Source organism: Myotis yumanensis, unplaced genomic scaffold, assembly GCF_028538775.1.
Source record: "Myotis yumanensis isolate MYYU_CA2020_CCGP unplaced genomic scaffold, mMyoYum1.0.hap1 SCAF_3, whole genome shotgun sequence".
Classification (NCBI taxonomy): Eukaryota; Metazoa; Chordata; class Mammalia; order Chiroptera; family Vespertilionidae; genus Myotis; species Myotis yumanensis.
The window spans coordinates 122122540-122149809 of NW_027223754.1; the positions used below are offsets into that span (position 1 = coordinate 122122540).

At 47.1% G+C, this 27270-nt stretch overlaps 1 protein-coding gene across 1 annotated transcript in view; it reads left to right on the top strand.

The window, feature by feature from the left end:
- TULP3 (TUB like protein 3) overlaps positions 1 to 27270 on the top strand; it is an 87662-nt gene that overhangs the window by 35033 nt on the left and 25359 nt on the right. Inside the window, exon 2 of the mRNA XM_070409536.1 lies at positions 17752 to 17803. Coding sequence (XP_070265637.1) covers positions 17752 to 17803 — 52 coding nt within the window. The remainder of the gene's footprint in view (positions 1 to 17751; positions 17804 to 27270) is intronic.

Sequence of the window (27270 nt, forward strand, 5' to 3'; positions counted from 1 at the left end):
TGTACCTTGGTTGCGGGCGCATCCCCAGTGGGAGGTGTGCAGGAGGCAGCTGATCGATGTTTCTCTCTCATCATTGTTTCTGACTCTCTACCTCTCTCCCTTCCTCTCTGTAAAAAATTAATAAAATATATTTAAAAAAAACAAAACAAAAAAAACCCAAAAACAATAACTCTGTAAGTTTGCCTAAAGATGAGTTTCTCTAAGAATATACATTGCATTTATTAGTGATCAGAAATGTTGTATTTAAATATATTTTATTTATTTATCTATCTATCTATCTATCTATCTATCTATCTATCTATCTATCTCAGAGAGAGAAAGGGAGAGGGAGAGAAAAAAACAAACATTGATGTGAGAGAGATACATCGACTGGTTGCCTCCCCCATGCACCCCACCGGGGCGGGGAGGGAATCCACAACTGAGGTACATGCCCTTGAGCCAGAATTGAACCTGAGACCCTTTGGTGCGTGGGCCGACGCTCTAACCACTTAGCCACACTGGCTAGGCCATACCGACATATTTTTAACATTTCAAAAACTAATGTTAGAAAGAGAGGTAGTAAATCATTATTTACAATTTGGCTTTTTATTTATTGGGGATAAGGAAATAATGGAACTCTGGGAGGTGGCAACTTTATGTTTAGATTGTACTTGTCCTTTCTGTTTGTCAACTTGGTGGCTTTTTTATCTTTACACTGACAAAACAATTTATAAGGGAAGGTGTGTTGTTTAAAAGTACAATAGTGGAGGAAACAGGAATGATGATTATTTTTAAAAAATATTTTTTATTGATTTCAGAGAGGAAGAGAGAGAGAAACATCAATGATGAGAGAGAATCATTAATTGCTGTCTCCTGCATGACCCCTACTGGGGAATCAAGCCAGAAATCTGGGCATGTGCCCCAAACAGGAATCGAACTGTGACCTCCTGGTTCATAGGTCGATACTCAACTACTGAGCCATGCCGGCCAGGCTATTTGCTGATTGAATTTAATGAAAGGAGGCTGAACAGCAGTTAGGTAAGAGTAGAACTAAGAAGTTTTCAAGAAAACAAGGGAGGAAAGAATGTCAATAAGGAGCTGGTAGTTATTCTTGTCAAATACTTTAGAAAAGTGAAACAGGAATGAAGAATGAAAATAAACTATTATTTTTGGCAATTAGAAAAATAGTTTTGGAAGAATGATAAGGGAATAAAGCCAGATTGCAATAGTTGAGAAGTGAATTATAGTTGAAATGGTGACAGCAAGTGTTGATTCTTTTGGGGGGGGGGGGTGGTGTTGATTTTTCTGAAGTTACTTAATGATGGAAAGTGTGAGAGGTTCATAGCTTTGTGGATAGATAAGGTCTAGAAAGTATCTTTTTAAAGAATGATTGTGAGCTGAGCAAAGAATCTACTAGAGATGGAGATACAGGAGCAATATTGAATATTCATTCTGAGGAAAGAGGAGCCAGAATCAATGCACCGTATGTAGTTTACTATATGAAAGAGAAACCTCTTCTGTGATAGGAAGAGAGGAGAGTTTATGTGTGTGTGGTGTGTGTATGTGTGTGTATATATCTATTGGTTTTTAAAGTATAGATTATTGATTTTTAGAGAGAGAGGAAACGAGAGGGAGAAAGAAACACCAATGGACGTGAGAGCATAATATGGATCAGCTGCATCCTGCATGCCCCCTACTGGTGATTGAGCCGACAACCTGGGCATGTGCCCTTGACCAGGAATTGAACCAGCAACTCTTAGTGCACGGGACGATGTACAACCAACTGAGCCACACTGGCCAGGGCAAGAGAGTGTATATTTTTATGAGTAAGTGCCGGGAGCCGGTCCATCCTTGCTGCTTGACACAGTCGCTGCAGAGAAGAAACATCTGCACAGCATATGTTTCAAGGGACCTGGCGTATATGGCATACTGTTCTTAATATGTTTGCTCCCTTTAGCACTATGTGTTTTAACCAAGGTCACCTCTCCGAGAAAGGTTGTTTTCCCAGGTAGGGATTTTTCCCTGAAGTTAAGGAAGGGATAAAACCTCTTAACTAAGTGCCAGGCGGGTAGTTAATCACTTTAACTACAAACAATCACCCTTAAGCTACATAATCTTTACTCCCTGGAATGAAGATAAGAAACGCCCTAACCTTTGCAATAGAAATTGACAGGATTAAAATCAACTGGTATAAATACAGATGTAACAAGACAACAAGACAGAGAACCTAGAGAGAGAACCAAGAGACAGGACTTGGCTGGAGATCCTAGACAGAACCTAGAAACAGAACCTAGAGACAGGACTTGGCTGGAGATCCTAGACAGAACCTAGAGAGAGAACCTAGGGAGAGAACATGGCAAAAGATCCTGGACAGAACCTGGCTACAGAACTTTGCTGAAGAACCTAGACAGAACATGGCAAAAGAACCTGGCGACAGAACCTGGCGACTGAACCTGGCTGGAGAATTTGGAAACCTTGGCTGGAGAACCTAGCAAGAGAACATGGCTACAGAACTTGGCTGGAGATCCTGCCTAGAGAACCCAACTCTGCTGATGAACTGAACGCTGCCTCCATGTCATTCCTTCTTTGCTGACTCCGTCCACACCTTTGGGGACCCCTGGACCCGCTGGGATTGGACCCCAGCAAGTAAGGTTGGAGGGGAGGATAAGAATTTACTTCTGAAATTGCCCGTATTTCCTCAAGAAAGAAGAGCTTTGTGGTCATTGGGCCCTTGGGCCCCCTTGAGGAAGTAATAACAGGGTTACTGAAACCTAATTCACATGATAAGTTTCATTCTCCAGTTTACATCCTTATGTATTTTGTATATTTTTGTGGCAAGCCTAATTTTAGATCATTTTTATATCCAGCGGAGCCGCGAGGCCTCCCGGCACCGGGATCAGCGTGGCAGGGGGCAGCGCCCAAACCCCCTGATCGCCCTGCGGCTCTGTGTGTGACAGGGGGCGGGGCCACAACCTCCCTATCCGCCCTGCTCTGTTCGTGACAGGGGAAGGCTCACCAACCCCCTGATCAGCCCTGCTCTGTGCCTGATAGGGGGGAGCTCCCCAACCCCCTGATCGCCCTGCGGCTCTGTGTGTGACAGGGTGCGGCGCCCCAACCTCCCCCCCCCCCCCCCCCCCCCCCACGGAATTGAACCAGCAACTCTTAGTGCACGGGGGAGGTTATGGCTCTACCCCGTCACTCACAGAGCAGGGCCCGTTGGCTAACTGCTCCCCTGCTGAATCAAGCCAGTTGGCTAACTGCTCTGATTGCAGTTAGTTGTTATCTATCTATCTATCTCAGAGAGAGAAAGGGAGAGGAAGAGAAAGAAACAAACATTGATGTGAGAGAGATACATCGACTGGTTGCCTCCCCCATGCACCCCACCGGGGCGGGAAGGGAATCCACAACTGAGGTACATGCCCTTGAGCCAGAATTGAACCTGAGACCCTTTGGTGCGTGGGCCGACGCTCTAACCACTTAGCCACACTGGCTAGGCCATCCCCCCCCAAAAAACTGCCCCAACCTCCCCCCCCCCCCCACGGGCCCTGCTCTGTGTGTGACGGGGTAGAGCCATAACCTCCCCATCAGCCCTGCCCTGAGTGTGACAGGGTGTGGCACCCCAACCCCCTGATCCACCCTGCTCTGTGTGTGACAGGGGGCAGTGCCCCAACTCCCCTATCGGCCCTACTCTGTGAGTGACAGGGGGGAGCTCCTCAACCCCCTGATCGGCCCTGTTCTGTGCGTGACAGGGGGGAGCTCCCCAACCCCCTGATCGACCCTGCTCTGTGCGTGACAGGGTATGGAACCCCAGCCCCCCTGATTGGCCCTGCTCTGTGAGTGACAGGGGGCAGCGCCCCAACCCCCTGATTGGCCCTGCTCTGTGCGTGACAGGGTGGCGCCGCAACCTCCCCATCGACCCTGCCTTGAGTGTGACGGGGGCGGTGCCCCAACCCCCCAATCGGCCCTACCCTGAGTGTGACTGAAGGTGGCATCACAACCTCCCGATCCGCCCTGCTCTGTGCATGACAGGGGGCGACGCCCCAACTCCCCAATTGGCCCTGCTCTGAGCCCGACCAGGGGCTGCACCTAGGGATTGGGCTTGCCCTCTGCCACCCGGGAGCAGGCCTAAGCCAGCAGGTCGTTATCTCCCGAGGGGTCCCAGACTGCGAGAGGGCACAGGCCGGGCTGAGGGACCCCCCTTCCCCCCCCGAGTGCACAAATTTTTGTGCACCGAGACTCTAATATATAATAAAGAGGGAATATGCTAATTGACCCTCATGCCATTGCAAAGATGATAGCACCCACAGCCAATAAGGAGAGAATATGCTAATTGGCTGCCCCACCCTCAAAGATGGCAGTGCCCACAGCCAATAAGGAGGGGATATGCTCATTGACTACCCTGCCTTCAAAGATGGTGGTGCCCACAGCCACAAGATGGCTGGTAGGGGAGGGCAGTTGTGGGTGATCAGGCCAGCAGGGGAGGGCAGTTGGGAGGGACCAGGCCTGCAGGGGATGGCAGTTTGGGGTGACTGGGCTGGCATAGGAGGGCAGTTGGGGGCGACTGGGCTGGCAGGGAAGGACAGTTGGGGGCAACCAGGCCAGCAGGGGAGCAGTTAGGCGTTGATCAGGCTGGCAGGGGAGTGGTTAGGGGGTGATCAGGCTGGCAGGCAGAAGCAGTTAGGGGCAATCAGGCAGGCGAGCAGTTGGGAGCCAGCAGTCCAGGATTGTGAGAAGGATGTCCAACTGCCAGTTTAGGGATCAGGCCTAAACTGGCAGTTGGACATCCCCCGAGAAGTCTCAGATTGGAGAGGGTGCAGGCTGGGCTGAGGGACACCCCCTCCCCAGTGCACAAGCCTCTAGTGTATGTATGTGTGTATGTGTGTGTGTGTGTGTGTGTGTATATATATGTGTGTGTGTGTATATATATATATTTCAGAGAGAAAGGGAGAGGGAGAGAGATAGAAACATCAATAATGAGAGAGAATTGAGCCCACAACCCAGGCACGTGCCCTTGACCAGAATCGAACCTGGGACCCTTCAGTCTGTAGGCTGATGCTCTATCCACTGAGCCAAACCAGCCAGGGCTCCTTTGTCATTTGAAACTAGTGGGGCATTCCACTGTACCACTGTTGATGTTCATCTATGATGTCATGGGTGCTGCATCTGTCGGGCAATGTTTACAGTCTCATCAAAAGTGATATCTCCATTGTGCCTAATGTTTTTGTGCTTCTTTCTGTCTCTTGGCCATTCTTTGAGGATCTTGATGATCAGGGCAGAGGCAGACGGTACTACCTCAATCTGGGCCTGTCTGTTCTGAATGGTCAGTTTTGCTGTAATCTTCAGACCCTTCCAGTCACTGGTTGCTTTGGCATTGTCATCACCATTGTCTCCTTTTGGGAGACATTCAGGGGTCCTATCTTAGGGACCAGGGCAGATATGACATGACTTTCCCACTGGCCCCTCACATATAGGACTTTCATCTCATTGGGGTCAAACTTAAGTGGCATGGTGGAGGAGGCTGGTGTCCGGTGATCCCAGATTCGGGATGACCAAAAAATTTATACCTTGGCTTCCTTTGAGCTGAAAGCTGAAATTCTATTTAAGACTTTTGGGTTTTTTAAATTTTAATTATTTTTTATTTGATTGATTTTTTTAGAGAGGAAGGGAGAGGGAGAGATGGAGAGAAACATCGATGTAAGAGAGAAACATCAGCTCTAGTCGGTTTGACTCAGTGGTTGAATGTTGACCTATGAACCAGGAGGTTATGGTTCAGTTCCCGGTCAGGGCACATGCCTGGGTTGAGGGCTTGATCCCCAGTGTGGGACGTGCAGGAGGCAGCCAATCAATGATTCCCTCTCATTGTTGATGTTTCTATCTCTCTCCCTTCCTTTCTGAAATCAATAAAATATATATTTAAACAAAAGAATGTTGGCCTACGGACTGAAGAGTCCCGGGTTCAATTCCGGTTAAGGGCATGTACCTCAGTTGCAGGCTCCTGGGATGTGTGTGGGAGGCAACTAATTGATGTGTCTCTCTCACATCAATGTTTCTCTCTCTGTGTCTTTTCCCCTCTTTCCACTCTCCCTAAAAATCAATGGAAAAATATTAACAAAAAAATAAAAAAGAGAAACATTGATTGGTTGCCTCCTGCATGCACCCCAACTAGGAATTGAACCTGCAACCTGGTTGTGTGCCCTGACCAGGAATCAAACCTTTGACCTTCTGGTGCATGAGATGACACTCCAACCAACTGAGCCACACTGGCCAGGCTTTGATACGTTTCAGTTAATCCTATATAATAAAAGCCTAATATGCTAAGTGTCCGGTTGTCCATTCAACCAATCAAAGCGTAATATGCTAATGATATGCTAAGGCCGCTCAACTGCTCGCTATGACGTGCACTGATCACCAAGGGGCAGACAGTTGACCGGTCAACCAGTCGCTATGACGTGCACTGACCACTAGGCGGCAGTTGCTCCAACCAGTAGGTTACCTTGATGCTGGAGTCTGTCCAATCGGGACTGAGCGAGATGGCCTGGACATGCCTTGGAGCCCTCCTGCGGTCCCTCCCGGGCTGGCCAACCTGCGCCCCTCCCCAGCCCTGATTGTGCACTGGTGGGGTCCCTCAGCCTGGCCTATGCCCTCTCACAATCCGGGACCCCTTAGGGCAGTGGTTCTCAACCTTTCTAATGCCGCGACCCTTTAATAGAGTTCTTCATGTTGTGGTGGCCCCCAATTTCATTGTTATAAATTGAACATAATTAAAGCATAATGATTAATCCCAAAAACAATATGTAATTATATATGTACTAGAGGCCCGGTGCACAAAAATTTGTGCACTCAGGGGGCAGGGGGAGGGGGGTCCCCCAGCCCGACCTGTGCCCTCTCGCAGTCTGGGACCCCTCGGGAGATAACGACCTGCTGGCTTAGGCCTGCTCCCCGGTGGCAGAGGGCAGGCCCAATCCCTAGGTGCAGCCCCTGGTCAGGCTCAGAGCAGGGCCGATTGGGGAGTTGGGGCGCCACCCCGTCATGCACAGAGCAGGGCAGATCGGGAGGTTGCGATGCCTCCCTCAGTCATGCTCAGGGTAGGGCCGATTAGGGGGTTGGGGCACCGCCCCCTGTCACACTCAAGGTAGGGTCGATGGGGAGGTTGCAGCGCCACCCCCTGTCACTCACAGAGCAGGGCCGATCAAGGGGTTGGGGAGCTCCCCCTGTCACTCACAGAGCAGGGTCAATCAGGGGGTTGGGGAGCTCCCCCGTCACGCCCAGAGCAGGGCCGATCGGGGGGTTGAGGAGCTCCCTTCTGTCACTCACAGAGTAGGGCCGATAGGGGAGTTGGGGCACCGCCCCCTGTCACACACAGAGCAGGGCCAATCAGGGGGTTGGTGTGCTGCACCCTGTCAAACACAAAGCCGCAGAGCAATCAGGGAATTGGGGAGCTCCCCCCTATCAGGACAGAGCAGGGCCCGTGGCTGGGGGGGGGGGGGGGGGGCTTTGGGGCGCCGCACCCTGTCACACACAGAGCAAGGCTGATCAGGGGGTTGGTGCGCTGCACCCTGTCAAACACAGAGCCGCAGGGCAATCAGGGGATTGGGGAGCTCCCCCCTCTCAGGCACAGAGCAGGGCTGATCAGGGGGTTGGGGTGCCTTCCCCTGTCATGAACAGAGCAGGGAGGATAGGGAGGTTGTGGCCCCGCCCCCTGTCACACACAGAGCTGCAGGGTGATCAGGGGGTTTGGGCGCTGCCCCCTGTCATGCTGATCCTGGTGCTGGGAGCCTCGCTGCTCCGCTGATCCTGGTGCTGGGAGGCATATTACCCTTTTACTATATAGGATAGAGGCCTAGTGCATGGGTGGGGGCCGGCTGGTTTGCCCTGAAGGGTGTCCTGGATCAGGGTGGGGGTCCCCACTGGGGTGCCTGGCCAGTCTGGGTGAGGGGCTGAGGGCTGTTTTCTGGAAGCGAGTGACTGAAGCTCCCAACTGCTCCTTGTTTTCTTTTCTTTTCTTTTTTTTTTTTTATTCTGGGCCAGCTTTAGCTCTGAGGCCTCGCTGCTGAAAACATCGATACAAAGTTTCGGTCCGCTGGCTTTCAGTCCGGCTGGTTTCTGGTGTTTTGTTTAGCTTCTTATTTGCAACATAGTACATAGTTGCTTAGACTTGTAGCTGAGAGGCCGGCAAGTGAGGCGGGGAACGTTGGAGTCCGCAGCAAGCAAGCCTCATGCTCGCTTCAGTGCCTGGCTGCCAGCCGCCATCTTGGCTGACAGTTAATTTGCATATACTCACTGATTAGCCAATGAAAAGGGTAGCGGTCGTACGCTAATTACCATGTTTCTCTTTTAGTAGTGTAGATTTTCCAATGGTCTTAGGCGACCCCTGTGAAAGGGTCGTTTGACCCCCAAAGGGGTCGCGATCCACAGGTTGAGAACTGCTGCCTTAGGGGATGTTGGAGAGCTGGTTTTGGCCCGATCCCACAGGCAAGCTGAGGGACCCCACTGGTCCATGAATTCGTGCACTGGGCCTCTAGTTTTTATATATGGTGTGAGATAGAGGTCCAATTTTATTCTTTTGAATGTGGATATTTAGTCGTCTAGCACTACTTGTTGAAGAAACTATTGTTTCTTCATTGAATGATCTTGGCACCCTTGTCAGATTGATTGGCATCCCTGGCCAGGTTGCTCAGTGTTAGAGCGATGGCCCATCGGCCAAAGGGTTGTGGGTTCGATTCCTAGTGAGGGGCACGTGCAGCTTCGGTTGGGACACGGATGGGAGGCAACCAATTGATCTGTCTCTCTCACATCGATGTTTTTCTCTCTCTCCCTCTCTCCCACTCTCTGAAAATCAATGAAAAAGAGTATGAGGATGAGGATTAATAAACACACACACAATTGATTGGCCATAGATGTATGGGTCTGCTGTGACTCTTGAGATGATCATTTCCTTTTTTCTTTTTTATGACTTTGTCTTATGTGTTTATACATAAGCAATCTAATTTGGTTTATGTTTTTGAACTTGATGTAAAAGGAAGCTTTAAAAATGTAATGTTTTGTGTGTTGCTTATTTGTTTTACATTATGTTTGCAATCAATTTATGGATTGTGCTCATTTTCACTAATGTACTGTATAACATTCCATTGAATGACTAGGTCAAATTTTATCCATTTTACTCATGGCAGATACTTGTGTTATTTTCAGTTCATCTAGTGATTCTTAAAAGTGTGTGTACAGGAGTAGATGAGTAGAGGCAATCTTTTAGCAGACTTTTACCAAATGTTTGTTAGCTGAATAAGTGAAGAATAGTACAGGGGGACTAGGGAAATATTTCTGGTGCCCGTAAACAAAGGTAGGTATGTAGGGCACATTTGTAAAGAATTACCTGTGTGATAAAGCCTTGTGTAGGTATCTTCAGTTTAAACTTTGGCTGGTCAATAATTGGAGGGTAGTTCAAGAGAATGGAGTTCTCATGATCATCTGCCACACTTGAGTAGTAGGTCTGTGTTTCTCTAAGTCTAAGATATATGTTTAGAGTTTTCCCTGTTTGTACCAAGTAAATAGGAAATGTTCCATGAGAAAAATGGGAGGAAAATAGCAATTTCATTTCTTTTACTCTGCAGAAATTCTGGGTGATTTTTTTTCATACTAACCTGTACAAAATGAAATGGTTTTCATTAGATTAACAGTTTAAATAAATGCCTGATAGAACATTCTTTTTCATTTTCATAGCTCATATTTGGGGCTGATAATCAGTTCATGCTTTCCTTGCTGTTCTTGATCCAGGATGGTGATCACTTTATTGTCTTGTATTCACTCCTGCAAAAAAGACAATTTACACATTTCTGTTAAAAGCATAATAATCAACTCCATGGCAGTTGCTTCCCAAACACTTTCAGCATCCATCTGCTCATGGATAGGTGGTAAATCCAGTTAAGGATTGAACCTAATGTTCATCCCTTCCACTGGTGCCTTCTCCTGAGTTCCTTAGGTCCTAAGCAGTTACTTCCCAAAATTTCTCTCTTGCAAAGAAGTCCTGTATAGTTGTTTACTATCCTTTCTACTTTGTGGTCCCACAGACATCTCCAGCTCACTTCTCCAATTTAGTGTTCACGCTGAATTCACCATTTTCTCATCACACATTATGCTCAGTGAAATAAGTCAGAAGGGAAAGACACATTCATGTATCCCTTGCTTTTCAAAAGTTGCATCATGCCACTTTGCTTTTATGAAAAACCTACGTTAGTATGTGTTTTTGCTAACTGAAAGGAATCCAAAGAGAATCTTCACTTTTACCAACAAAGGCAAAAAGTGAATACAGCATTTAGTGTTTGTTTTGCAACAAGCCAGTTATATAGGCAGTGTGCACCCTGAGCAGCAAGAGTGGCCCCACCAGCCCTAGCCAGTTTGGCTGAGTGAATAGAGCATTCGCCTGCGGACTGAAAGGTCCCGGGTTTGATTCTGGTCAGAGGCACATGCCTGGGTTGCGGGCTTGGTCCCCAGGTGGGAGCATGCAGGAGGCGGCCAATCAATGATTCTCTCTCATCAATGATGTTTCTGTCTCTCTCTTCCTCTCCCTTCCTCTCTGAAATCAATATCCTCCTATATAGTAAAAGCCTAATATGCTAAGTGTCCTGTCAACCTGTTGGCTGTTCAACCAATCAAAGTGTAATATGCTAATGATATGCTAAGGCTGTTCAACCGCTCACTATGACGTGCACTGATCACCAGGGGGCAGACAGTCGACCGGTTTACCAATTTCTGTGATGTGCACTGACCACCAGGGGGTAGGTTAGCTTGCTCCTGGGGTCCGGGTCATCTGGACTGAGTGAGACGGGCCAGATACACCCTGGAGCCCTCCCGCGATCCCTCCCTGGCTGTCGAACCTCCTGCGTCCCTCCCTGGCCCTGATTGTGCACCGGTGAGGTCCCTTGGCCTGGCCTGCACCCTCTTGCAATCCAGGACCCCTTGGGGGATGTCGGAGAGCCGGTTTCAGCCTGATCCTGCAGGCCAGGCCGAGAGACCCTGAATTTGTGCACCAGGCCTCTAGTATATCTATATATATAAAAGCCTAAGCAACTGAATGACCAAATGACCAGTCGACAGGTTGCTATGACACACACTGACCACCAGGGGGCAGACGCTTGACACAGAAGCTGCCCCCTGGTAATCAGTATGCTCCCATAGTGGGAGCATCGCTCAGCTGACCGATCCATCCCAGTGGCCCACCAGCCAGTGGCAGTCACTCCCTCCCTCAGTAGTTCTGCAGGTCCAATCTCCAGAAGAACAGGCCAGGCACCGACGGACCGGTGCCACTAGCATGATCCTGACAGCGCCACTGGCCTCCTGGAAGTTGGCCTCAGGCACCGTGGCTGCTTCCCCTCCCTAGAAGCTCTGCAAGGAAGAAATGATATAAAAGTGGCCGCCAGGTGGCTCCCGACAACTGGCACGAACATCAGCAGGATGGATCCAGATCCTGGGTCAGCAAGGGCGTCCCACTGCCCACCAGAGGGCCAATCGCATCCCGCCCCCTCCGCTCCTCCCCCTCAGGATGGGTGCCAGAGGCAGGGCTCACAGGGTGAGTGCTGCTGTGGCAGCGCGAGCCTCTCCCAATTGGGACTGACTGGGCGTGAGCCTGCGGCAGGTGCAGCGGGACTGGGATGAGCGGGAGCTGCAGGCAGGATCCGCAGGTGGCATTGGACTGCCGGTTTCGGCCTCATCCCCACAGGCCACCCCGAGGGACCCCACCCATGCATGGATTCGTGCACCAGGTCTCTAGTATCCTATCTAATAATACACAAACATGGTAATTGACTGTACCTTCGCTATGCCTCCCATTGGCTAATCAGCACGACATGCAAATTAACCACCAACAAAGATGGCGGCTAATTTGCATACTGCAGGCAGGGCAGGACAGCACCATCCCGCCTGCCCCGCCGCCATCTGGGCCTGCTATTTGCTACCTGGGGTGGTGGGGTGGGACAGCGCCATCCCGCCTGCCCTGCCGCCATCCGGGCTTGTTATCTGCGACCCGGGGCGGCGAGTGTCCGTGTGCGACCCGATCTGGGGCGGCCGGGTGGTGCAGTAGTAATTGGCCAGCCTGCCCGGCCTTCATCCAGGCATCCCGTGTGCGACCTGACCCGGGGCGGCCGAGCGGGGCAGCAGCTATCACTGGCCTGCCCGGGCGTCCCGTGTGCAACCCGCCCAGGGCGTCCTGTGTGCGACCCGACCCGGGGCGGTGCCCCAACCCCCGGATCGGCCCTGCTGTGTGCACAACCCGGGGAGGTGGGGCAGGCACCGAGGGATCGGGCCTGCCATCTGCCACCCGGGGAGCGGGCCTAAGCCAGCAGGTGGTTGGTTATCTCCCGAGGGGTCCCAGACTGTGAGAGGGCACAAGTGGGGCAGAGGGACACCCCTCCCACACCCCCTCCCCCGCCAGTGCACAAATTTTTGTGCACTGGGCCTCTAGTCTATTATATAAAAAGCCTGTGGTCGTCATGCCATTACCCCGTAATAACCGATTAGCAGGAGGCTGCATGCGTGGCAGGTGCACGTGGGTGGGTGGGGACTTGATTTTGGAGGACTTGACCGAAGGTGCAGGAGGGTTTCTGGGTCCTGCTGGGGCGGCAGGCAGGTTTCTGGGTCCTGCCTCCCACGGTGGTGGCAGGGGCGGCTGCTGTGGGACTCTTTCTGGGAGGGAAGGCGGGGCTGCGTGCACGGGGAGGCATTCGCGGGGAGGGATTCCAGGACTCATGCCATTTCGCATGCTGGGTCACTAGTATCTAATCTAATAAAAGAGAAACATCCAAATTGACAGTAACTTTGCTACGCCCCCAGGTCACGCCCACCAGCCAATTAGAGCAACTATATGCAAATTAACCCAACCAAGATGGTGGCCGGCAGCCATGGAGCTGGAGCAAGCAGGAGGCGTGGTTGTCCCAGCGATGGAGGAAGCCAAGCTTCCCACCTGCCCTGGCCGGCTGTGGCCTCCACTAAAGGCAACAAAGTTTCAATTATAGAAGATAAATAAATCCCAGATACCTGCTTCCAGCCAGCCTCCACTGGGAGCTTGGGTGGCTGGGGGCCATGGCCAGCCTGCAAATAATCATCAGCCCCTCACCCAGGTTGGCCACACCCTCATAGGGTGAGGGTCCCTGCTGGGGGTCTTGGCCAGCCTGCAAACAGCCATCAGCCCCTCACCCAGGCTGGCCAGGCACCCCAGGGGGGACCCCCACCCTGAAGGGGCTGTTTGCCAGCCTGAAAACAGCATCATCCCCTCACCCAGGCTGGCCACACCCTCAAGGGGTGAGGGTCCCTGCTCGGGGGCTTGACCAGCCTGCAAACAGCCCTCAGCCCCTCACCCAAGCTGGCCAGGCACCCCAGCAGGGACCCCCACCCTGAAGAGGCTGTGGCCAGTCTGCAAACAGCCATCAGCCACTCACCCAGGCTGTCCAGGCACCCCAGCAGGACCCCCCTCCCTGATCCAGGACACCCTTCAGGGCAAACCAGCCAGCCCCCACCCATGCACCAGGCATATAATAAAAGGGTAATATGCAAATTGACCCTAACAGCAGAACGACTGGGAACGACTGGTCACTATGACACACACTGACCACCAGGGGGCAGATGCTCAATGCAGGAGCTGCCCCTTAGTTGGAGCTCTGCTCAGCCACAAGCCAGGCTGATGGCTGCCAGCACAGCAGTGATGGCGGGAGCCTCTCCCGCCTCCTCAGCAGCGCTAAGGATGTCTGACTGCAGCGTAGGCCTGGTCCCCGCTGGCAAGTGGACATCCCCCGAGGACTCCTGGTCTGCCAGAGGGATGTCTGACTGCCAGCTTAGGCCCGATCCCCCAGGGATCGGGCCTAAGCCAGCAGGTGGACATCCCCCGAGGGGTCCCAGACTGCGAGAGGGCACAGGCCGGGCTGAGGGACTCCATCGAGTGCACAAACTTTTGTGCACTGGGCCTCTAGTATATATATAAGAGCTCCACCCGACCCCTTTGCCAGGAACTACACTCAGCATCCAGCTGCCAAAGCTTTGAACTGTCTGTGAGCATTTGTGCTGTATTTGGATTTATTTTGTGCATCTGTTAGCAAGATGTGTCCTGAGGTATCAGGAAAGCCTGAGAGAGCTCATAAGGGTGTTAGCTTAGTGTAGAACTGGATGTAAATGGTATGATTTATTAAGTTATTTTTTCCCATATAAATCAGGTGGGGAAAGTCCCACCTGCGGCCCATAGTGTGGAAACCTGTACTTAAGATTTCATTTGTAGCCGAAACCGGTTTGGCTCAGTGGATAGAGCGTCGGCTTGCGGACTGAAAGGTCCCAGGTTCGATTCCGGTCAAGGGCATGTACCTGGGTTGTGGGCACATCCCCGGTAGGAGGTGTGCAGGAGGCAGCTGATCGATGTTCCTCTCTCATCGATGTTTCTAACTCTCTATCCCTCTCCCTTCCTCTCTGTAGAAAATCAATAAAATATATTTTTAAAAAAAGAGAGATTTAAAAAAAAAAAAAAGATTTCATTTGTATGTGGAGTCTAAAAAACTAAACAAAACCAAAAAACCAAACTCAGAGATATAGAGAACAGATTGGTAGTTGCTGGGGTTGGATAGGCAAAATGGGTGAAGAGGGTCAAAACTCCTGGTTATAAAATGAATAAGTCATGGGGGTGTAATGTATAGTTTGGTGACTACAGTTAATAACACTGCATGGTGTAGAATGTGAAAGTTGCTAAGAGAATAGTTTTTTTTTTTTTTTAAATAAACTGGCTTTTGTCCTGGCCGGGTAGCTCGGTGGGTTAGAGCATCCTCTGGATAGCCACTTAGCAAGAGGAACATGCCACTCCGAGGCCAGATGCTGCTTGAGAGATTTTAGGAAAGTCTGAAGCAGGAGCTAAGGCAGGCCGTTAGTGTGGAAATGCCACTGTAAACAGTTTGGTGGGCCTGAAAGTTGGGTAGGGCAGAGTCTCAGGGAATCACCAGGACAGGGTGAGCATTAACCAGATTGATGACTCCGATATGGCACCCACCTGCTGGCTCTATGTGGGGAGGACTCAGAAAAGGAAATGGCCTCTGCCGGCACTTCTCTCTGGGAGAAAGCTGCTCCTCCAGCTCTCACCCTAATGTCAGGTACTTTATTTAGTTCCTCCCCATTTGTCCCTGGTGCCTTACAAGATGCTGCCCTGGTGCTGGAGCTCAGATCAAGTGAGTCTGATTAAGTAGGTGAGCAGGCCCTTTAAGAGGAACACCTGGGACTCCAGCAGCCGGTGTCTCACTGAGCCACAATCCCTACTGGATTTTACAGCCAGAAGTAATGGGAACACTGGGGTGGAGCGCCTGGTGTGGGGCTGGGACCCCTCACTCCTCTATAGCCAAGATCTCTCTCTTGATTTTCATCTGACACATGGGTGTGAGGTCAGCCTTTTCCACATCTCCACCCCTTCCACCAGTCTCCATGTTTTGTGTTGATTTATTAACCAGGCTTGGCTAGGTTTGCTATTTGGCAACTTAGTTTGAAATGAGGGAAAGAGAATATTAAAGGGAAAAATGAAAAATTCAGTAAGATCATAGTCCAGTTTAGACTAGAAATTCTAGTTCAGGTTTAATATAAGTACATAAAATATCTTTATTATTTCTGCTGTTACAGTTTAGTGCTAGAGCTCAGAAAAAAAGTATAGCTTTGATGTATAAGAGGCATCTAAATGTTACATAGCTTCTTTTTAGTGTCTCTTGTGTTAAGGTTAAATGCTTTGATTATACCCTGTTTACTTAAATTGCTCAGCTTGCCCAGGCTTGATGAAAGGAATTAAATGGTGTCAACACAGGATATTGAAAAAACACACCTGGTTTCATTATTAGAGGCCTTCAGATAAATGTTTGAGGACTTCAGTTGTGTGTCAGAATTTAGCTTTATTTGGGTTACTGTAGCATTCAGGTGGGAGGGGCATAGGATGATTTTAATTTTTTTTTTTTTACATGCCAGAGGGTTTTACAATTCTGGTTTAGAGGTGAAGGCAAAATGAGTTGGAGGAAGAATCACAGTAGTAGTTGTTGAAAATCCATAACAGTGGATTTTTTCACCAATTTGCCCTTTCTTATATAATGTTCATAATATTTTTTCCCTTAGTTGTTTTATTAGAACTTTTTCAGATTTATACTAAAATCTACTGAATACTAATAATATTCCAGTATTGTATTCATTAAGCTACAATAGTAAAATATGTGATTGAGTATTAATGACATTAAGGAAAACAGGAACATATATAGGAGAAATGTAGGTGCCCACAGAACTGAGGCCAGAATTGTACCTGGCGTTTTTATTTATTTGTTTATCTTTCTTTTAAGCAGGAAAAAGGAGATGGTTTCCTTTAAATATCCAGTGTGTTTTTTTAAACATAAAGGATATAAAGGAGTTAATAGAGGAGATTGTCAGAGAATGAGAATGCTCCTCTACACCTATGGCTAAAGGGTTAATAGGCAGGAAGAGTCTTGGAGACGGTATGCAAATTCCAAGTTGCTGTGCATTATTAAAATGCATAAAACCTTCTAAAATGTAGGAATGTAGTGGTTAAACCATTAAACCACGGATAGATACTTTGGTGTATTTACCCCAAATGCAGGAAAAGCCATGCTTGCCTTTGTAGCCATGGAATTTGTCTTCTTTTTTAAAAAATCCTCATCTCAGGACATGTTTTCTGTTAATTTTTAGAGAGAAGAAGGGAGAAACACACACACACACACACACACACACACACACACAGAAACATTGATGTGCGAGAGAAACATAGATTGGCTGCCTCCTGTACTCATCCTGACTGGGAATGGAATCCCCAACCTGGGTATGTGCCTGGACCAGCATATGGGACGATGCTCCAACCAACTGTAAGCTCCCAGTAAAAGTTTGTAATACAAGTAATTTAGGATCATTTCTGCTTTGTTTTATAGTTTATTCTTTCCAAGAATGTTGGGTAACAGAATAAAATCTTAAATTAGGAAAAGGCTTCAGAGAGAGTTTTTAAAAAGTTAAAAATTAGGGCCCTAGCTAGTTTGGCTTAGTGGATAGAGCATTGGCCTGTGGACTGAAGGGTCCTGGGTTCGATTCTAGTCAAGGGCACATGCCCAAGTTGCAGGCTGGATCCCCAGTAGGGGGTGTGCAGGAGGCAGCCAATCAATGATTCTCTCTTATCATTGATGTTTCTATCTCTCTCTCCCTCTCCCTTCCTCTCTGAAATCAATAAAAATATATTTTACAAAAAGTTCAAAAGGATTTGATTTATCAATTGAAGATGTAATTTGATTCCATTTTTGTTGTTTTCTTCCATAAAAACACACACACAAAAACACCTGTTGCCCTAGCCGGTTGCTCAGTGGTTAGAGTGCTGGCTCTCAGATTGAAGGGTTGTGGGTTCAGTTCCAGTCAAGGGCACACGTACTTTGGTTGCAGGTTCGATCTGCCCCCACCTCCACCCCATGCCAGTTGGGGGGAGTTCTGGAAGCAACCAATTGATGTGTCACGCTCACTCACATCAATGTTTCTCTCTTTCTGTCTCTCCTCCTCCCTTCCACTCTCTCTAATAATCAATGGCAAAAATATCCTCAGGTCCTCTGTGGAATAACTGTGGCAGTAAGAATGGCAAGTCAGTGTGGGCAGCATTCTAAAACTGATGCTTTCCCTAAGGCAGAATTCATTGATTCCAAATAGCCCATGGTAATACATGGAAAAGATGAAATTGACATGGTTTTAAAAGGACTTTCTCTATACATTTTTTTTTCCACTTTTTCAAAACAGTGCCTTTGAAGATGAGGCTATGAAGCTTCGACAGCTGAAACTCGATAATCAGGTGAGTAGAGTCTTCTCTTCTGAAATAAGTGGAGAGCTATACTGACCATGATGCTGATAGTCTTGACTCTGAAGTCTTGGCAGGGTCATGGAAAGAAGACCCGATAGGAAAAGGCTCTGATATTACTCACTCAGCAGTGTCTAGACTTAGTATCTGCTGAACCAAGGCCCTGGGCTATGGCAAGACCAAAGTGCTTTGAGGACATCAGCAATAAAACCAGCCTTAGATTTGTAATCAGTGAAAATTCCTTGGTACCTTTTATAAGAATTTGAAGAATGTTAACATTGTAATTCTATGTACTTATTTGGTCTTACTGCCGTAAGTACCTCTCTACACTGTAATTTCACTTACCTACAATATTTTTTTCTTACCCTAATCTGCAGATCTGAACATGCTGTTATCTTGTTTAAAAACTTCCATTGCCTGCAGAATAATTTTCTTCACAGCACTGGTCCCAATTTTAGCTACACATTAAATTTTTTTGCAATGATTTGATTTATGCTTGTTTCCTCCACTAGAATAAGTAAGTTCCATGAGAACAGGAAGCAAGTCTATTTATGATGACTGTTATATCAGAAGTTCCTAGCATAAGGCTGTGTACATAATCTTCATTAAACATTTGAGTGAAAGAAGGAATAAGTGAACAGAGTTTTGTGTTGTCACATGCTATCCTCCTCATGATTACTCAGCTTAGAACCTATACCCAACATAGCATATTTGCTTTTTCATATGAATGTCATTTATTTTAATCCTCACCTGATATTTTTTCCATTGATTTCTAGAGAGAGTAGAAGGGAGGGAGGGGGAGAGAGAAACATTGATGGGAGAGAGACACATTGATTGGTTGCCTCCCGCAAGATCCCCTAGGAGGGCTGGGGAACCTGGAACAAAGGTATGTGCCCTTGACCAGGAATCAAACCCTGACTCTTCACATCAGTCTGCAGGCTGATGCTCTAACCCAGGGGTGGGCAAACTTTTTGACTCGAGGGCCACAATGGGTTCTTAAACTGGACCGGAGGGCCGGAACAAAAGCATGGATGGAGTGTTTGTGTGAACTAATATAAATTCAAAGTAAACATCATTACATAAAAGGGTACGGTCTTTTTTTTTTTTTAGTTTTATTCATTTCAAACGGGCCGGATCCAGCCTGCGGGCCGTAGTTTGCCCACGGCTGCTCTAACCACTAAGAAAACCAGCCAGGGCTCATATGGATGTTTTTTTAGTCAGGAAATTCTATAGCTCTAGTCTCTACTAAGTGTTTAAACTCCACAGGTAACTAAAAAGACCTTTAAAGTTTTGTCTTCCTTATGTTGCTGTTGGAATTAATAATGGGACTTATAGCATAACAAATTAAAGGTGGAGTCATTAAAAACTAGGAAAGGGGTCTCGGCACAGTATGCAGGGATGTATAGAGCAACCCTCCACATAGGGCAAGGTGGAGATGCAGACTGGAATGCCACGCCTGTCCCTGGAACAGTACTGGTACTTGTGCTTGCGGGTGGCGGTCCCTGCATGGCACCTTTCAAAACTTTTGTGGTGATGGCATTTCCCTGGAGACTGTTGTTGAGTTCCACTACCCCTCAGGCCACCAAATGGTGGAGCTCGGTGCCCATTGATCTCACGTGCAAGCCTGAGACCTGCTTCAAGGCTATGGTGATTGCCTCCAATGTCAGCTGCACCAGCGCCTACTTACCAGGGCCTTCCTCACCCTCTGCCTCATGAAGTGCATGGAGAGGAGTGAACCTGGAGCCTCAGTGCTCGGACAGGGCTGTGTAGCTTGGCCTCAAAGGCCTTACTAATGACAGCAGTGCCACTGCTATAAGGTAACTATAGCTTCATTGCCCTTGGCGAGGGCACCACAGGACTGGCTGTTGTGGACAGGACCTTGGAACCCCTGGACCTGTGTTCTGATCTTTTCCCCATGTCCTGGTGGCAGTGCACAGGACAGACCTTGCCTGAGCTGGGCTGGGGAGTGCCTAGCCATTCTACCTTCCACAACCTGAGGGCCAGCCCCCCCACCAGCCAGTCACCTCTATCACCACATATGTCCAGCTCCAGATTGATCAGTAAAATCCACTTTCAGGCATAGGGGTCCCTCAGGACAAGCTGACTGATGCCCAAGGCTGGGGACTCCAGTGTGGGTGACTAAGCAATCCTAGGGGAAGCCCTGCTGTAGTGCTTTTTATGGCTTGAAACCACTGCTGAGGTTAATACACCAGCTGCAACCTCCCTCTACCTGGCTTCCTTTAAAGAGATTGGGGAACTTTTTTATTTTTTTAAATGAATTTTTATTGATTTCAGAGAAGAAGGGAGAAGGAGAGAGAGATAGAAACATCAGTGATGGGAGAGAATCATTGATCGGCTGCCTCCTGCACGCCCCACACTGGGGATCGAGCCCACAACCCAGGCATGTGCCCTGACCAGGAATCGAACCACGACCTCATGGTTCATAAGTCAACGCTCAACCACTGAGCCACACTTGCCAGGCCTGAGGAATATGTTAAGCAGATCTAGTTTTTTTGGCAGAGTGGAAAATAGGAACAAACTTCCCAGCAATTACAGATGGCTACCTGGGCACCTTCCTCTGCAAGGTATTCTGCTTCTAAGTGGAGACCCCGCTAGGGTTATGCATCTGTCATGTCAGTGAGGGTGTGAATAAACAATTCTTTCTAATACTGGAAAAGTAAAGAAAACTAGAAAATAAACTAATCTTCCTGGGATCATGGGGAAAATTCTGATTATATATATGTTTGTTGCTACCATAAATATCAGAATAATTGTAATGAACTCTTATTTTCTACATTCCATTGCATATGGTAATAATCCAAATAATCAAAAAAATATATTTGATGAAAAATATCCACCACCTCCCCCCCTACTACTTGGCTCAGTTCTTAACGAGAGGCAGTCACAGACTTCTAGTATATCCTAGAAGACATAAAATTTAGAAAGCCGAATCTATGCCTTCCTGGCCAGCAATAGCAACTGCAGAACCATAGGAGGCAATCTTTCTAGGCCAGGCAGCTGAGGAGGAAGGAGCCATTGAAGGTGGGGTTGGCCTGGTATGTATTCTGCACCTCTGGAAAGTTATTGCCGTGGAACCGATAGGGGAGAGGTATATAATAGAAATAGAATCACAGTTGTTTAATAGCTACTCACTATAACGAAGAGATTTTCTTATAGACTCGGGAAACTGGAGGATGTGTTGCAGGAGAGAACAGGCTCTGAAGATAAGGACAACCCCTCTGTCAGTGGGACATCCCCTGAGGGCTCTCGGACTGTGAGAGGGGGCAGGCTGGGCTGAGGGACACCCCCCCTCCTAGTGCATGAATTTCGTGCACCGGGCCTCTAGTAGAATATAAAGATTTTCAGACTCAGTGATGTTACTGAGTCATGGATACACATTAGGTAGAAAACATTTGTGCCATCTGGTGTACAATGGATTAAAATATAATATAGTCTCTTTAGGTCAGGTTGCCTATCTATTTGTTAACACCCTTCTAAGAGAGGAGGTCATCAGTGCATTGAACTGGTATTTTAAGAAGACTGATATAAAACTTTTAGTTTTATCATTCTATGATCTCACTTTGTATGCCAGGAAAGCTAGTTATTTTTAGCCAAACTGATAGATATCAGGCAACCATTCTGAACTCATTGGTTGTACCTTGTAGTCAGCCAGTCTATTCAAGAGTGTCATAATGTAACCAGCCTATTATCTCTAGGGAGTCCTTGGAAAACTGAGAATCAGTGAGTGAAGTTAAGCTATCATTAATTTGAGGCTTGCCTGAGCTTTATTATTTTACTAGAGGCCGGGTGCATGAAATTCGTGCACGGGTAGGGTTCCTAGGCCTGGCCAGTGATCAGGGCTGATTGGGGCCTTCCGGCTGCTGGCCTGGGCCTGCCTTCATTCTGTGCCACCCCCTGGTGGTCAGCGCACGTCATAGCAAGTGGTCAAACTCCCGGTTGGCCGAACTCTCCAGGGGACAATTTGCATATTAGCCTTTTATTATATAGGATTGGATTAAGCCCTTTGATGGAAATTACCCCCATTTCCCATCTAATCTCCTTTATTTCCTCGTTTATTTTGGAATCACTATTCAATATCTTGCCCCCAGAAAAATCTAGCATACCACCAGATTCTGGAGAAGATGGATCCTTTGAGTTATTTTTCAGTTTCCAAGGGAACTGGGAAATTTAAAGGTTATGTAGCACTTAAATCCTGAAGGCAACATATTTTAATTGCACATAGAGCATCAAACCTTGGGTTCTCTTCCTGACTCGTCTGACTTTCCCCTAAGTTTGTAAGGAGTCCTTTGTGTATGCAGCCTTTAAAGCACTCTTAACTTTTTAGGGAAGGTAAAACATAAATGAGTCCTGGCTGTGTGGCTCAGTTGGTTAGAGCATCTTCCCAATATACCAAGGTTGCAGGTTCAATCCTTAGTCAGGACACGTACAAGAATCAACCAATGAATGCATAAATAATGGAACAACGAAGCAATGTTTCTCTCTTCCATCCTCCCTCTCTAAAATCAATAAATACAAAAAATTTTAGCCTGGTTGGGTGGCTCAATGGTTGAGTATCAACCTATGAACCAGGAGGTCATGGTTCAATTTCTGGCCAGGGCACATGCCTGGGTTGTGGGCTTGATCCCCAGTAGGGGGCATGCAGGAGGCAGCCAATCAATGATTCTCTCTCATTGTTGATGTTTCTATCTCTCTCTTCCTCTCCCTTCCTCTCTGAAATCAATAAAAATATATTTTAAAAAAACCACTCAATTAGCACCTCTCTTATCTCTCATCCAAACCATGTGAGGGTGATTAGAGTGCTACATCAGGTGACAGTTTTTACCAAATATCAGTTTGCCCATACATAATGTTGAATTTAAATAAATAGCCAGATATTTATCCAGCAAAATGGGTTTATTCAGGAATAACAAGGAATTGTGGTTTGGGACATTCAGTCTAATGGCAAACTATGGGCAAGTCCAGAAAAACAAAGGTGAGAACCACATTTTTATGGACTTGGGAGGCACTGTTGTAAGTGAAGAGTGTTGGAGGACTGAAAGTTTCAGATGTAGTGATTTTCCATTGGCTGAGTTATGACAGTCTCCCATTGGCTGAGCTGTTACTGGGCAAGGAGGACTCTTCTTTCTGCTGAGGTAGTAAAGTACTAGTATTATCACCTCCTGTCAGAGATGCAAGGTACCTACTGTCTCTTCCTGTTGGGGTCAACAGTTTGCATTGAGTGACATGTGTGAGAACTCTCTTCTACCCTCCTGACTTCATTTGAATGAAGTTTCTGTTTATTAATTTTCATAGTAGATATTTTATGATTTTTCTTATTTACAGATTTGGACAATAGTAGGATATATTCAGTTCTGTAATATAGTAGCAGTGCCCTGAAGTTCACAGTTTGAATCTATAGTTGTTGATTTTTTAAAATTTTAGTTTTATTTTGAGATCTGAAGAGTCTGAACAAAATTTCTAGGGATACTGTGTAGTGGGTTGAAGTATGCTATCAGCTTTAAGGTGTTGTCACTCTCCTCTATCCCCCCCCCCCCCCCCATCTCAAACCTCAACTCTTTTGTGTGTCTCGGTTTCTGTCCCTAGCTGTCTATTACAACCATGAGCTCTGGGTAACCTTTATATGCCCCTCCCTAGACATTACAGTTGATTTGGAATTCCTTATGGGGCTTCTGCACATTGTGAGGGATACCCTTTGACACCTGCACATGGATTCTTAGTCACCTAAGAATACCCCTATTCTTACTGAAGGGAGAAAGTGCCCCTTATCTTTGGAGCCAAGTGAGTTCAGGCTCTCATTTATCCAGCAAAATGTTTTGTTCAGACTCCCAGAAAGCAATTCCAATTGAAAAGCCAAAGTTAAAAACCCAGTCACCCATTCTTTTCTCCTGTCCTGGGTTACCTTGACCCTATTTTTAGCCTTATCCCATAACATTTAGCTCCACCTAAGGACTGGGGATCAAGCCCACAACCTGACCATGTGCCCTGACTGGGAATCAAACCAATGACCTTTCAGTGCCTGGGACAACACTCAAGCAACCGAGCCACATCAGCCAGGGCATGAAACCTCTTTTTTAAAACTTAATGTAGTACAAACATTTCCTTATGTCAGTATTTAAAAATTATTTTAATGAATTGCATCATGTATTTGAACTGTAATATATCTCTATACTGTGAAATGTCAAGAGTATTTTAAAGTTTACTTATTGATAAATAATGTCATCGTGAACATACATTTGTATATATCCTTGTGCATAATTTTGATTCAACATAAGATAAAAAATAGTTCATTTACTCAATTTTCTCTCAACAGATATTTATTGAGTAACTGCTTTGTGGCAGGTATTTTTTTTTTTAAATGTATTTTATTGATTTTTTACAGAGAGGAAGGGAGAGGGGTAGAGAGTTAGAAACATCGATGAGAGAGAAACATCGATCAGCTGCCTCCCACACACTGCCTACTGGGTATGTGCCCGCAACCAAGGTACATGCCCCTGACCGGAATCGAACCTGGGACTCTTGAGTCCGCAGGCCGATGCTCTATCCACTGAGCCAAACTGGTCAGGGCTGTGGCAGGTATTTTAAAGAAGCTATAATAAAGCCATTTCTCTCAGGAGTCAAAATTGGGGGGAGGGGCTTTCCATTCCACCTTAGGTTCTTTAGATATGAGCTGATTGGTCAGTTACAAGTTGGGCATTCTAGGCTTGGTTGCTAAGATAATATTTCTCAACAGTTGAGCAGTAGTCTCAGGAGACATTTCTGTGTCGTCTGACTGCTTTCTCATGTGCATTTGTTGTTGATGAGAGAATAGAAATAGGATCAGGCCTAGAGCGGAGGTGAGTTCAAGATGAGAAATAAAGTTGGACAGTTGCCTGTTTATATGAGTTTGTGACTTTGTATTATGTAGATCTTCTACACCTCTCAATCTCTAGTGCAGGACAGTGTTGAAGGCTGTTTCTGACTAATTGGATCAGGCAAAGACTCAAAGCCTCCAGAAACTGCCTCTGTCTACAGAAGTGGTTCTCAACCTTGGCTGCACATTAGAATCACCTGGGAATCTTTTCAAAATCCTGATTTCTGGGCCTCATCCTCCAGAAATTCTGTTTCTTTGTTACGGGTTGAGGCCACAACATTATTAACAAAGAAACAGAATTTCTGGAGGATGAGGCCCAGAAATCAGGATTTTGAAAAGATTCCCAGGTGATTCTAATGTGCAGTCAAGGTTGAGAACCACTGGTCTATAGACTACTAGGATTCTGACTTGATTTGCCCCCAGGCAATCGTCCTCAGTTGTGATGAGAGTTTTTTCAACAGAGTGGGGCAGTTGCTTCTGCCTGGAGGCTAATTGTTACTTTTAATCTCTCAAGTGGCCTCAGGGCAAGGTGTTTTCCAATGGGGTGTGTCCACTGTCTTCCCCCAGGTAAGGCAAATGTCTGTGTGGGAAAGATGTCCTCCACTGTGTGAGGGAATGACTCAGCCCAGGAAACTGGGTGTCTGCCTTCTGAGCTCTATCCCCCAAGTCCCCAGTCCTAGGTTCTACTCTCATAGCTCCAGTCCACTTCACCCTTCCTCTGCCAGAGCACAAGGTGGGTGGCTCCACAGGGAATTTTTTGTGTTGGCCCTTTAAGAGGGTGCCAGAACTTGCAGCTGGCATTCCCTGGCAGACAGTTCCTCACTGCTTTTCACAGCTAGATATTATGTGAGTAACCTCCTCAGTTTTGTGTTCTCTGCTGTGGAGCCCAGCTTTGGAATTAGATCCCAGAGTTCTCAGTGGCACCCCCCCACCCCGCCCACAGCTGAGATCTCTCTCTGGGACTTCAGTTGCCATCTTTGGGCGCCCAGCCAGCCCTTTCGCGCCTCCACCCCTCCTACCAGTCTCTATGCGGTCTCCACCTTCAGTCCTTGGGTATCAGGGTTCTCTCCTGTGAGATTTCCATTGATTATTCAGGAAGCCTTTCTGTATTTCAGTTGTAATTCCAGCTTGTTCCTGGGAGCATGTTCATGCAGCATCCTCCTACTCTGCTGCCATTTTTAATCCTAAAAATGTATTTTTATTGATTTCAGAGAAAAAGGGAAAGGGAGAGAAAGATAGAAACATCAATGATGAAAGAGAATCATTGATCGGCTTCCTCCTGCACACCCCACAATGGGGATCCAACCTGCAACCTAGGCATATGCCCTGACCAGGAATTGAACCTTGACCTCCTGGTTTGTAGGTTAACGCTCAACCACTGAGCTATGAAGGCTGGGCTGAGCTGTTTTTTAAAAAATTTTTTTTAAGTTGTTGATATAAGTGTTACGGGTTCACTCAGCGAGATAGACCACCGACTCAGAATTTAAATTTAAGAGCCTTTATTAAGCTGGCCAGCAGACTACAGTTACAGCACCCTGCCGAAGCAGAGGCTGAACTGCAGCCCTGACTGAAAGAGTTACATTTTATTATTAAATTTTGTGGAGGCCCAGAGAAAAATGTGTCTTTCAAATTCTGGGCCCCCCAATATGGAGGAAACTCTCTTTATTTATACTTTTTCCAGTCTTTTGTCTCCCAAATTTGGAATGAGACTTCCAGGCCTTCTGAGAAAGAAGGCCTGCGTGCTGGGAAGGGGCCATGAGACCATATCTCAAGGCCTGGCCTGATGTCAGTACCTTCCTATCTATGTGTTTTAGGAACAGACAGCACAGCATGACCCATCTGGCCGAAGCGCCAGATATGTAGCCCAGCACAATAAGTAAGTTTAAATTTGGTAGAGGAAGGCTTCACCAGATACCTCGATAGGATCATCATGACCAGGAATTTAGTTGACTGTGTACAGGTCTAAGAATGTGGTTTTGTTAGTGAACCGAGATGTACCATGTGACACCTAGCTCTTTGGCTCCCCTTTTCTAGACCACAAACATACCTGTCAAATTCACAACAATCAGTTTTGAAACCAGATATCAATTCATTAATTTACAATGAGAACTCTAACTCTTCCAGTGTACATTCAGTTCTGCGCATGATTCTTTATTCTTGGGAATATGATGCCTGAGAAGTTAAATTGAAAATTAGAAGGCTGATTGGTAAGCAAGGAGTCAGAGGAAATGAAATTAGATTGTGCTGAGGGATAGTTAATTAAGCCATGAAGTCTTTTATAGTTTCTTATGCTTAAAATGAGTAAGCTCTTCCGTAAAGAGAATACTCTTGTCTACCAGATTTAGTATTTCTCTTTCTTGGACAGGCTGGCTGCACTCTGAGAAATTCTAGCTCCTTGGTTCCCCTTTTCTAGACCACAAACAGGATACTCTTTTTCTATAGAACATTTTTTTCTTTACATATATTAATAAAATGGACTAGCTATAGCTTGTGTTTTTGTTTCATCAACTGTTTCACAGTTAGGAGACTATATGACACTAAATAGCAGTGGCCACATGTGGTAGTTTCATGTCTTTATTATTATTATTTT